Source organism: Opisthorchis viverrini (assembly GCF_000715545.1).
Source record: "Opisthorchis viverrini unplaced genomic scaffold opera_v5_585, whole genome shotgun sequence".
NCBI classification, from domain to species: Eukaryota; Metazoa; Platyhelminthes; class Trematoda; order Opisthorchiida; family Opisthorchiidae; genus Opisthorchis; species Opisthorchis viverrini.
In genome coordinates, this window is record NW_008752249.1 from 40,335 (window position 1) to 53,219 (window position 12,885).

General features: G+C 41.6%; 1 protein-coding gene across 1 annotated transcript in view; it reads left to right on the top strand.

Moving 5' to 3' along the window:
• T265_11796 (hypothetical protein) overlaps nucleotides 1–12,885 on the top strand; it is a gene marked incomplete at both ends in the record, with an annotated part of 102,574 nt that overhangs the window by 39,884 nt on the left and 49,805 nt on the right. Inside the window, 3 exons of the mRNA XM_009178558.1 lie at nucleotides 5,043–5,093; nucleotides 9,080–9,194; nucleotides 9,222–9,316. Coding sequence (XP_009176822.1) covers nucleotides 5,043–5,093; nucleotides 9,080–9,194; nucleotides 9,222–9,316 — 261 coding nt within the window. The remainder of the gene's footprint in view (nucleotides 1–5,042; nucleotides 5,094–9,079; nucleotides 9,195–9,221; nucleotides 9,317–12,885) is intronic.

A 12,885-nucleotide genomic window follows, 5' to 3' on the forward strand; every position in this document is an offset into this window, starting at 1 on the left:
CGATGAAATGGTTCAGTGTTGACATTTAGGTCGTTTGTGACAAGTTAACTTTCGAAATGCCATTGCGGCCCAAAAAGTTCGAAACATTGCATCTGAGTGTATGCTCCATCAAACGCAATGCGTTGTGTTAACATGAGTGTTTACTTCACATACATATGCTTTTGTTTGATACAACGCCAGACCTGTCGAACCCCTGGGTTGGTCTTGGCGTTTGTTACAAAACAACGGTCAACCTGTTGTTTCAGGCGGACATCAAGTACTGGTCGTCACTTTGATATGCAGCAAACGATGGTTTATCTACCGCTTTAGGTTTCCCTCACTGAAATGACACTTTTGTTTAGCTCAATGACCATAACAAATTAAAGTAATTGAGACGAGAGAAGTCTTACCCACGCAATCGTTCACAGCGTACACTCGGCAGTTATCTAAAGAGCAAGCATTTGTGATACACTTTGCGTCTAATCAAACTAATTGATCGTCTATTGTGAATGCATTATCAGGGGGTTAGGTCAATGAGGTAGGTTTTGACACATTGTACAATAGGAATGGAAAATTCCACCTGCCCACACGAAAAGGTCTACGGACACCTGAGTTGTTCTTGAATCTTGAGACTGGAAGGGACACTTCATTCTATCTCAAGTGAATTCAGAAATCATATCACAATCTTATGCGACGGGGCTAAAGCTTGTCTGACGTACCTTCCTCACACATTGGTTTGAGCTTCGTATGCACAGTTATTTACCAACAGTGGATGAATAGTAGACATAGGAAATTGTTTTAATGCACAAAAAACACTGTTATGTATTTTGTAATGAGTGAAACGAGTAGAATCACCAGCGTTGTAGCACTAGCATTCATTGTCATCGCACATGACACATTCGTAAAAAGGGAAACATGTGACGTTTTGCGACATGACATGACTTACATGGGCAATTTCTTGAGTAGATATTGCACGCTTCTGATTGTAGTGAGATAGTTAATCAGTAGTGTTAAATGAGAACCAAGAGCATATTCACTATAATAATTCACGAAACGAATTGAGTAATAAGCATTACCAACTTGGTTTCACATTAGAATGTGTCTGAAAATGACGATTAATCATAAAAATGCATTTTTGACAGTAAATCTTTGTAGTCGTGCTAGATCACCATAGGAACAGCAACTTGGTGTCTCGAATTTCCTCCAAAAAATGTTAGCGAACTTATTGCAGCACATTTGGCTAGAAAATATAATAAATAAAAGTCTCAGCTAAAAAAATCAGCTGATTCCCTGGTTAAGACAGATGTTGCTTGCAGATGAGTGTATTTTACCAGTCGTCCTTCGTTTGGATTCATGTGGTACCTCACACTAATGGAAATTCAAGGACTGTACCCAGCAAATGAAAGAAGTTGATGGTTTCTCAGTTTAACTGTCTCCACAAGTAGCACTAAAAACAGTGCTTCTTAGGCTTTTGTGAGCATGCAGTGCTTTTCAGCACACACGCTCCCGGTAGAGCGTGGAATTCTCACTAACTCAGTGGACCTCTTGAATCACTCCTGTAATTGCTCTAAAAACGTTCGACCCTATTGCAGGACTAGGACTGAGTTTCTGGATGGTAGGCCATCTATTCAGTGTATTACGGATTGAACAAATCCCGTCCGTTGCATCGTGCATTGACGTAATTGCGCAGTCCTTTAACTTTTGGTCTCTTTCAGCATCGGTTGTTGATTCCACGAGACGCCAGCTCCAATCTGAAAATAAGAGTATTTTTTCCAAAGTACCAATTCGTCAGTAATGATACTACCACTACTAGAATGATAAATACTTACAAAGGATTATGAACATCCATACAAACGTTGTTGTACTCAACATTTTTTGGTCAAAAGCTTTGGTCCGCAAACTTAAGCACAAAAATTCTCAAACACCAAATCGAATTCGCTGCTCACACTGAACTGTGATTCGCTGGTTTAGCAACCAATGTAACTGAAGTGCCGATAGTTGACTTTGTGTGGTGTTTCTATGTTAGACAAAAGTCTAAATTATTATAACACATTCAGGCTTAGCGCCATATCCGTCGTGGTCCACTCCACTAGTATATTAACTTACTTAGAGCAGAACCTCAACATCGGACATTACTAAAGGCCTGAAATATTTCCCATACCCTTCCTAAGCCTATTCGCATACACGCTTGTGGATACGATTGCAGCCTTGTTAAACAAAGTACTCAATTTCTGTGAGATTGATGAAAAATTCTACCCCAATATCAACACATAATAATCAGGACATAAAACTTGCCCCTATCTATAGTCCTGTCGATCCACCTTCAGTGGCAAAAACGGCACCTTGAGGGCAGTTAAGAATAAAACAAAAGTGACTCGTTAGACTACCCACACTATACTCATAAACTGATATTATGGACAAATGTCCGAACTCTTACGATTGCTTTCACATTCTGACGAAGAAACCCCAAGTTTGATGAAACGTGAAAACTTAGTATCACAGTGATTTACAGGAAATATCAAATGTCAGCTACCTCGTGACTAATGACCATCGATTACATAAGGTGCAATGTCTCGAATGTCATGAAAACCACTTCAGCTAGAGAATATCATAAATGATGTTTCAACTGAGATTCAGATTATTTCCCCAAGAAAACCAAATTAGAGTGCAAGTGGAGATAATTCGCATGGTTAAACTTGATACTATCTTGTGATCTAGATTTGGATTCACGAGGCGTTTCGAAGGAACTTCAAGTGAAACTTTTCAAAAGGGCGAGATCATTCTCTTTAAAAGTGACTACATGCGCTACGTAATATGATCATCCGGCATAAAGATTTCACCAGGGGAGTCACACGACCACATACTCGTGAATCGTGGAAATGCACTGCAAAAGGGGGAACTGAGGAGCAATCTGTCGACGTAAATTCTTAAACTACTAACCCTAACAGGTGACAATCGTGAGCCAAATGACAAAATTTCAGTACATGACAGTTTCCCTGTGGACAACTTCTATTGGAAGTGCATGCGCTCATATGGCTTGGATGCGCCTGGTAGCTTGTCTCAATGTAAGGCTGTTTCCGCAAACAGCTATGAACCTCAAGTATTGCACAACAAATACAATTGTTAGGCGCGTGTTTCAGCTGACTCAGATATGCAAATTAACAATCTGGTCGTTAGGTGCTGGCCAAATAATTTAAACGACGAAATTAAAATGCCATTTCGTGATCAGTTTGTGTAACGGCAAACAAACGTTTTTTACCTTGAAGAACGGTTAGAAGTTACTTGAATTTCGATGGAAATCTCCCAAAATGTGGTGCAACGACACGAAAGTAGTTTTATGCTGAGAAAAACATCTTTGGCTCAAATGGTTTGAGGAGACCGGTTTGAGGTTTGTGCAAACTTTTCGACTCTGGAATTCGGAATGTCAACAACAAACTCCCGTAAAAGGTCTTTGGACTGTGTAGCACAAAACTGCGCAAATAAGGAATGAATCTTAGGACATAATTGCCTGATTTAAACCGATAAAACAATTTGCTGCTTAGGTGCTCTTGCCGAGGTTGAGCTGGACGATCTTTTCTACAGGTCGCTTAAAGCAATCTTACGTAACAGTAGGATTAGAATATAGTAACAGACAGATTTATGTAGGTTGTAATAAACTTTACAACTCCTCCTGTGAGTGCCAAATACACCTTATTAAGAAGACGCACAAATGCGAATTCTGTTGCAATTTGCAGAGCTCAGTATATATTTGGCTGTTCTGCTGACATTTACTCATGCCACGATATTTTCTACATTTCCTGCTATCGACCTAGTACACACTTTGCGAGGTACTTATAACAAGGTTGTCTGAGATTTATAAACGGCCGTCGCCGAGAATAATGTACCAGGATACATCATGCTGCATTCCTCTGGTGGCTTCACTGAAAAACTGCATCTATTCGAGTCATATGTAATTGTACGGATCTGGCAACGCGCATGATCACTTCACATTCTGGGATGGATGAAAGGGTGACCTATTAGATGTATTAGCCCCCAAATGAATCTACTGCTTATTTGCAGTCAATGAAACTCATGGGGGTATTAAACCTGACTTTTTCAGCAGAGGCTACAACAATGGGCGTAACTCTGTTTTACATTATTCCGATAATACTGAGGTGGCTGAATCAATGTCTTCACCCAATGACCACAAGACTAGTCTTGTCTTTAGTTCCAATCGATACCTTAACAGGATGTATCCGTTCAACCATGTTCTCCAGAAAATCATCGGGCATTGCTTCAAATAGCGTAGAAACGTATGGTCTAACCCAACGCAAGGCTTCCGGATGTGTCACTTACCATATATATTAAGTATTAAGTCTGCCAAAAAATCACGACTCCAAAAACGAGTCTGTCTACTTGAAAACAATTGAATTTCCTGAATACCCGTTGAGTTACTTGATTCTTCAGTGTGTAACATTCGAATATAACTGTTTGATAAAAGGAAGATTTTGGGGAACGCTCTCGTTGTCCCTACTTAAGGAGGTATTGCTTTTTAATTAATTTGTGGTGACCGGACCAACAGCACCTAAACTGAATATGCCAGTTCTCTCTTATTAGCTCAGCATTTATTTCGAACCATTCTGGCCCAAGGACATGCTGTGGTATTGAAACTCATTGCTAATAAACCTATGACATTTTTACCTGGCTAACGACTTCCGGTTCAGTTGCAAATATTTAAATAACAAATTTTGGCCTGGCTTCTTCAGTAGTTCAGTCATACGTAACCTTCGGTATCACACATTTGCACACTTCACTCCTGGTTAACGGAGTGTTTTGCAGTGCAGGTACACGTCCATGAAGTTCTGCACATGCGGAAATGCGACCGGCTATACAGAAAACATTTACAAATACGCAGGCTTGCAGGTCCAAACTGATGTATTGCATCGGCAGTGAAATTACGGGTTTGAAGTCTGTGCGAAAACCCTAACTGTCATGCTATGGAAGACATTTTGACCCAGATTCCGGTTGACGCACTTGTCAATATCTGCCAACCCAGCTTTAAGTTCTTCCGTAAATGTTTTCAGTATAGCCTGAATGATGTCGGTTTGAAGAGAGTTGACCGTATTCTCGCGGATGTAAGTAGATAACGGTAGATGATGATGATGATATATCGGAACATACTGTTAGTTTAAAACTGAACATTAGTGTGAAACAGTCACAAGTGAAGCACCGGTTTCGTTCACTGATTTATGAACAAGTATTAGGTCGGTGCTTAGCCAAGAAATGTTCACAGGCGTTTGACTGTTCACTTTAATTTTCTACATACATTTTTCGTGGGCATCTCCAGTTTCCGTAGACCAGGTTCTCTTGACCATGGTACATTAAACATTCCTCATTTTTCTTTATTCATTCCATGTCTTAATAAGATGAGGTATAGGGAAAATGTCAGCTTTTAAGCGGTTCATTTTTATTCGTCTTCCTTGAAGGTATCAGCTCAATTCCAGTCGTCAGCGACATGCTCTACTTGACATCTGATTGGAGAAAGTGAATTTATGGGTTTGAAAAGAGGACTTATTCCAAACGGTTCATCTAGTATGATGTTTACCAGAAGAGAGTAAGCCTTATTTTCCCACAGTTCAAACGCCCTGTAGAACTGATTTATGTTGCTCCTGCTTACTCTTAAAAGGATAGCATTTTATCACAACATAACTGCCAAAAAATACCCCCCCCCCCAAACACCCCACCGGCGCCTAAACCACACTTGTTGTTATGCTATAACCGAAATTTCCTGAGCAGTTCACTTCACTGACACCAGTTTTTGTACTTCGGCTGGATCTCCAGGTACCACATTAACCTAAAACCAGAGAAATTTTAAAATAAAAAAGGTAACTGTACAACAACTGGAGCCAGAGCTAATGTTTTCAAAGCCTTTTGATTTGCCTGGTCTTCCTAAGTCAAGGTAAGACATTTCGGAGAGCAGCAGACAGAGGAGATTTGCAGCCGTACTTTGAGCTTTCTCGTGTGCAAGTTTTCGTGCATATTGCGTGGTGGTTTACGGGGATCCCATCATTGAAATCAGATAACATCGACTACACCCACATTTCCTGTTTATCCCTTTTACGCCACTGTTTCTAGTCACTCATTGTCTGACATGCAGTCCACAGCATTTTGAAGGAGACTCCGAGAGGAGCACTAATATTTGCGGGTGATAAGTTGTCACTCAAAGCACTCAAAATTAGTGATACTTAATAGGTTCCCTGAATTTATTACACTCTGCACAATCAATCACCTGGTTACAGGTTCCTTGAAGTCATCCCATACAAGCAACATGGTTGTTGCCGATGGTCAGCAGAGGCCATGCTGAGTAGACATACAACAACGAATTACGTGCCGTAGAATGGTACATGCCTTCATGACAGGAGAAATGCTCGTTTAACAGAGTATGGCATGATTAGAAGGTGGATGGCTCTAGGGGGCTGGGCATCGAGCCGTTTTACCTGCTAGGAAAATCATCATTATTATTGTTCTGAAGCAAGGGCCCTCAGCTATCGAACATCTTCAACTGGTTTTGACGTCATTCGCAAATGTCTGGTTTACTGTCCCACCTTTTCGGTTTTCTTGTTTATACTGTTGCCATGGTTATTTTCTATGCATTTGCGCTGCACAGATAATCACTTTGTGGTGATCTACACATTCAGCGCTCAAAGTCAAATCTCATCATGCAGGCTGCGGTGAATAAGGCAAAGTATATTGGTACAGAGCGGAACTGGAGTACATGCGCAAATAACAACTAAATTCCCTCGGTATCCACTAGGACACAGTAAGCGCATGCACACCCGGCCCCACATTTTCCGTGATACGGAGTCACATGTAACAGTCGCTGACAGTGAAGAACGCTCAAGGCCACGGACAGCAAATAAGGTGCTTAAATAAATCATCAACTCTGGTCTTTGCAAGCCATCCAACAAAGATCCTGGGGTATCAAGGACGGTAGACATCCACTCACAGAATAGCAGAAATATCAACCTCCCGATTGATAGCACATAAGGCCTGGAGAATAGTGATGGAGCGCTCATCATGCACCCAACTTCTAATAAGTCACATCGCATATAATTGTTTGGCGCCCATCCGAAACAGTTTTGCGTCCGTCACAACTGCTCAACGCTCCCAAACTGGGTATATCAGGCTTGCGAATTTGCGTCAAAGCAGGCGCTCTCAAATTTTCGAAGAACATATATATTAGGGTACCTCTGAAGTCAGTGTAAACTAGTCAGTCAACGCCATGGTTTGTCCTAAAATCTCCGCAGAAATATACATCTTCGCACTGACACCATCTTATTCTGTTTTGCGCAAAAGGAATCGTAATTGGATGTACCCTGTTTGCTGAGTTTGGCAGCTTGCTTGTATGCACATTGTCTAATTGATGTCACCAGTTAGTAGTAGCCTTTATCCCACACAAATGTGGCCATTTAATGGACGATGAATGTTCAAAAGATGCCTGCAACCTTAAATGAGTTATTTCTCTTACCCTATCATCGATGTATCACCTGAAGCTGATAGAGCTTGAAGACACCCATGACAAAACCTCTCGTCTGTATTGAGGAAATTAAGTAGCATTGCGCTTCTCACAAGACGTGAATCCGATCCACTAGAAGAATACGTCCTCATTGTACTTTTGTCCCAGGCACTTCCAAGGAGGGTCGCTGTTCCGACCTTCCATGGCAGGAAGTCACAAAAAAGACTGACTGAAGTGTGCTAACATTGTGTGTGGCTTCCATCTCAGGGGAAAGGATTAATCCATTAAAGATGGATGACTAGTTGGTTTTGTGGCAACAGTAAGCGATGATGCAACTGTAAAGATAAATACGTAAATCCACTTTCGAACTTTTCGGTGCGCTATTCGATCAAAAGTCTGGTAACGGCGCTCACCTCATGATCCTCGAATAGGTACGACTAATATTGGACCACTTTTGTTATTCCTACGAAGCGTTTATACACATAAAAAACAAACGTCCTATTGTTACATGGGGACCTCCTGCAAAATATTATTTGTTGTACTAACTACCTTCGGTAAATCTGTTGGATGCACACACCGGCGGCACTTTCGTACTTTGGACGGAACGCAATTGAAGACAACCTACTTTTTCTGTTTTCAGTAGTTGAGATATTATAGTTGGTTGGATGCATATCAATTTAATCGCTCAGAACGAAGTACAACATCCATCATTGATCTGTGCACATGAGATCAGATCTGACTTCTCTTGGCCCATAGTCTTATGACTTTAAAATGGACAAATTTCGAGGAAGGACAGTATAGCCACACGAAATGTGTACTAATTGTATGTCCGTAGCTTAAAACAATTGTGCCTCAAAAAATTCGGTCCATACATGTAGAATAATACATCCAATAAATATCCATTGTTTATTTGTCTGAAACACATGAACGCCCTAGATCCCATCAGCGCACTCGGTCACTGCTTCCGTCTGTGTGGATGGCTACAGGGATTTGTGCATATTAGTCTGTGACTTGAGCTAACAAACGACAGTGCGAGTAATGTAGTCTTGAGCTGAACTTCTAAGGAACAATCAGATCTGCGCAGTTACAATCTGTTTAACTGTGCACTAAAAATGCGGACATGTTCACTTATGTTCTTTTGAGCTATACAGCCTTTGGTATTTGAATCCGGAGATTCCAGAGTTAGGGCAGGGGACACCTCTTGAACCAGTGTGTGAAAATATATGACGGGATAACTGAAGCAAATTTCATCACGTCTTAATCCGTATTTTCACCTGCGCGAACTAGGTTATTCCGTTGGCGAAGGCACTCTTGTGTACCTGACCGAGCGGCATGACCGTCGCACTCAACGACCCTGGTAGTTGCATGATATAACATTGGATTTCTTGCAGTAGCCTCAATGATATGCTTATCCAAGACGGGATACGAGAAGCTACATGGCAACATACTTCCCAACATCGGACCAAATGTGCAAAACTCTACAATGAATTGCGCAACATAATGCGAAATTACCGCCATTACTTAGCCACTCAGCTTCTGTTGAACTACTAACTGCCAACAGCATTAATGCATCCGGCCAGTTTGTGTCGTTTTTTCTCATGTCAGGCAGTTCTGGCGGACGGGCTGTCCAAGAGCACACAAATGCTAAATTACCGCCATTACTTAGCCACTCGGCTTCTGTTGAACTACCAACTGCCAACAGCATTAATGCATCCGGCCGGTTTGTGTCGTTTTTTTCTCATGTCAGGCAGTTCTGGCGTACGGGCTGCCCAAGAGCACACCGTACCAGACTTCTGTCGATTAAGGATTTTTTACAAGCGCACACTGTCCACAGAGATTTCAGTGAGTACAAAAAGCGATTTTAGGTTCACTTGAATTATAATACTCCTTGACTTACGCCGTTGTTGCGCAAGGTGCATCACGAATATTCAATAGCAAGATAAATGGTACAGCTCAGTGGCTACAGAACGCTACATCAGGATTACACTTTTCTTAAATTTAAATCGGCAGAAAAAAACTTCACTGCTCTAGTCACCTTGTCCAAGTCCCAAAAGAAGGCTTCATAAACTGGAGCTGGTTCCCTAAAGTGGCGCCGTCTTCCGATAGCTAATAACCTCGATTGGTACCAACAAGTTTGATCTCAAAATAAATGCATGTTAACAATCCACCACACAGTACTCATTGCCGGAATAAGAATTTGCCCTCAAATTGTGCGGTGCTCACCTTCGTTCAGCTTTGTAGTCAGAGTCGATGGAGTGAACGAAATTCGCAAGAGATTCAGTTGCCTTGCAGCAGGTTAACGGTCTTTTGGTTTTAGCAAACGAGGTTTTCCTCCTTTTCATGGGCCTCGCTTTATGCCGTTACTCTACTACTTCATATTTGGTTTCATACATCCATTAGTTCTGTTGATCTGTTTCTCATAAGTCGAACGATTATTTCAGGAGACCCGACTTTACCAGAACTATTTGAGTCCTATATATAGCCGCGTTTTTTCAATGAGATTTTCGCGTTCCCCTCCGATTAGTACTTTATGGGTTAATTTATTAGATCGCCGTTATCATTGTTATTAGTCAGCATGATATGCTACCGCAAAACTGATTCATTTAGGCCGACGAGGCTTTGTTGTCTCAGCTTATGAACGCGGATATTGTACTGTGAATGAAACAGCAAGGTCGCTAAAACTTTCGTGTGATTTCATACCTGCTCTCACATCCTGGCCAGCAGGAACCCCTAACGTCACGTAGGTAACTGCTGTTGTTAGGGGTGGTATGTAAAGACACGTTTTGTCTGGAGACCGATTTTATTATTATCAGTGACTTGTAGTAAATGTTAGTGGCTTGGATTCTGAAGTTCTATGGTTTGTCTCAACCTTCACGGTTATGGTTATCGGGTTTGCCTATTTGTCGGCCACATAGGACCTGAGAATATTTTTCCAGGCATTTGGTTCAGTTATTAGGACTCTCCGCATTGCTCAACGAGCTTCAAATGTTCACTCAACAATTAAAATCCAGTGAAACAAACGTACGAATTCGATTCGATTGGGAAGTTGAAAGATTTTAGTCAACAATTATTGGAGTAGGTCTTTGGATTTCGAACGAGTATTTAAATTCAAATTATTCCTTTCATGGTTAGGGCTTTGGAAAATTCAGTACTCATGTACATGACTTCCTCTTTACTAACATCTCCATCCCTTGCCTAGACAACGTCTGTGATGTTGCCTGGCAACTTTGTGGAGTTGGACAATAAACATCAATGTTTCAACCTTTCATGTCATATGGATAGCTGCTAAATGATTTTTCCCGTCAGCGAAACGCAGCATTTGTTTGTACTTCGCGTTTTTTCACACAAAAAAACGAGCACAAGGATTCGTCTTATCATTATTGATTTCCTCTCCTTTCTTAAAATTTTGCCGTACCGCAGTTTTATTTTCACGACATCAAGAAAACGTTTCCCAGGTGAAGAGCACACTACCCATTTTCCTCCACATATCCGTGGACGACTGGCTTCGCTTGTCTCTCTGTGATCCCACAATAAATATATTTTTCTTGCCGAACACGGGAGTGCCAATTTGGTATTATCTCCCCATATTTAAACTAACTACGAAATACTCACCGCTTGGCATTCATTCATACAACAAGGCTGATCGTGTGACGATGCCTCTCCCTAGACATAACACTTCTTCAGTCACTATTTGCTAACTTTTGTGGATGCGTAAATGTCTACGGGAGAATTCTTCTGCGTTCATCATCAAATATGCCAGTTGAAGTGGCGCTTTCTTAACTTTCCTCTTCACTTTTGCATTCCAATTGATTGTAGGGGAAAGGTTCGCCATGCCCACTATCCCTGATGCGAAGCCTTCCATGTGGGAAAAACTTAAAGACCGAAGGCGTGTAAGTAACTTTCCCCGCTTGGTTCTGATCAAATCCAACTATAAAGCAAAATACGTAATCTAAGGCCCGCTGCATTTCTGAAACGCGTTTGACACCTTCGAAATGCAAAGGATAGTAACATCTCCAGGCGACTGCACTGTCAAGGTGGTAATATGAACTATTAGAAAAATTGGACAGATCTCTTATCTGGGTAGTACTATCAAGTCGGATGGCAAACCTGCTGAAGAAGTGAGTGCCACAATTGATAAAATCCGTTCTGAATTCCCGCCTCAAGGAGTCGACTCGACACTAGCCAGTTGATGAGGAACAGGCCCTACGCGGCATTCCGCCCAACGTTGTTTTATTTTGGTAAAAATTGGCCGTAATGCTTTAAGTACAAAAGAATATTCCACGTCTTTGACCACTGGTAATTTCGGAGTATAGTGTGTTTTTGGAAAATCAGGTCAGTCATTCTGAACTGCGACGGACAGTTTTTGGCGAAAACTAGCTGCTTACCTAGTGAATGGGGTCATCCTAATGGATCAACTAAGCTGACTGGGTAATTTGTGTGCGATCGAATAATTCACCATAATCTGATTTCCTAGGCAGATTCCGATATGAATACACTGCGAAATGGACCTTGCATTGCCTGGAGACGGAACATGACAAACATTACACATGGTCTTGGCTGCATCAGGCAGCGTCGTCTGGCATAAAAACCCGCCACACCAGCGGTTCGAGGCAGGTTTACTCTGCACATCTTCAGAAATGGAGCGTGAATTGTTTACGCTATCAATAGAACGGAGACATCGGAATCACAAGTAGTGATATTTAGCTACAGTAACTTCGTAGCCACTGGTCCAAAGGGGCTTTGACTTGCGATGATGCTAGTGAATTCTGGAACATTACATTCTCCGAAAATTCGTAGTATCCTATTGTACTGCCGTTGGTGAAGATCTAAATAATTTTCCAATGACTATAACTTTCCGTGATCAGGTGAGTGAAAATGAAACTTAAGCGACAACCGATAAAAGTTGAAGATAACATCATACGATAAAAAATAAATGTCAGCACTGATGACCAATCACATTGCTCAAGTGTGAACACGTTCGCCTGTTCAGATGTGATATTTCAGATGCGTCCAACGTGCCTTGGTGGAGCAGTGGTTACACGCTCGCCTCTCATATCAAATGTCCGGGGTTCAAATCCCGACACGGCCTTTGGATTTGCGCTGCTGATGAGTTCTAACAAGAGCGAAACTCGAGTCCAATGCTTCCCTTCAGTGTGGACTCACCGGAAAAATTACGCCAGAACAGGAACAAGACCGTTCAAACGAGAGTGGTGTGGCTATGAAAGAAAATATTCTGGCTGCAGATTAGAATTAGAATCAGTTGTTTTCTTTCGGCATCACTCAAATAATTGCTGGTTTGAGAAGGCCGTCCTCCAATCTGAGTATCAGGCGGCTTAATATACCCATTGTAGTCATGAGAAAGAACAAGGTGGCGAACAAAGCTTGTTTTCTGTGATTGTTCATCTTGGCTA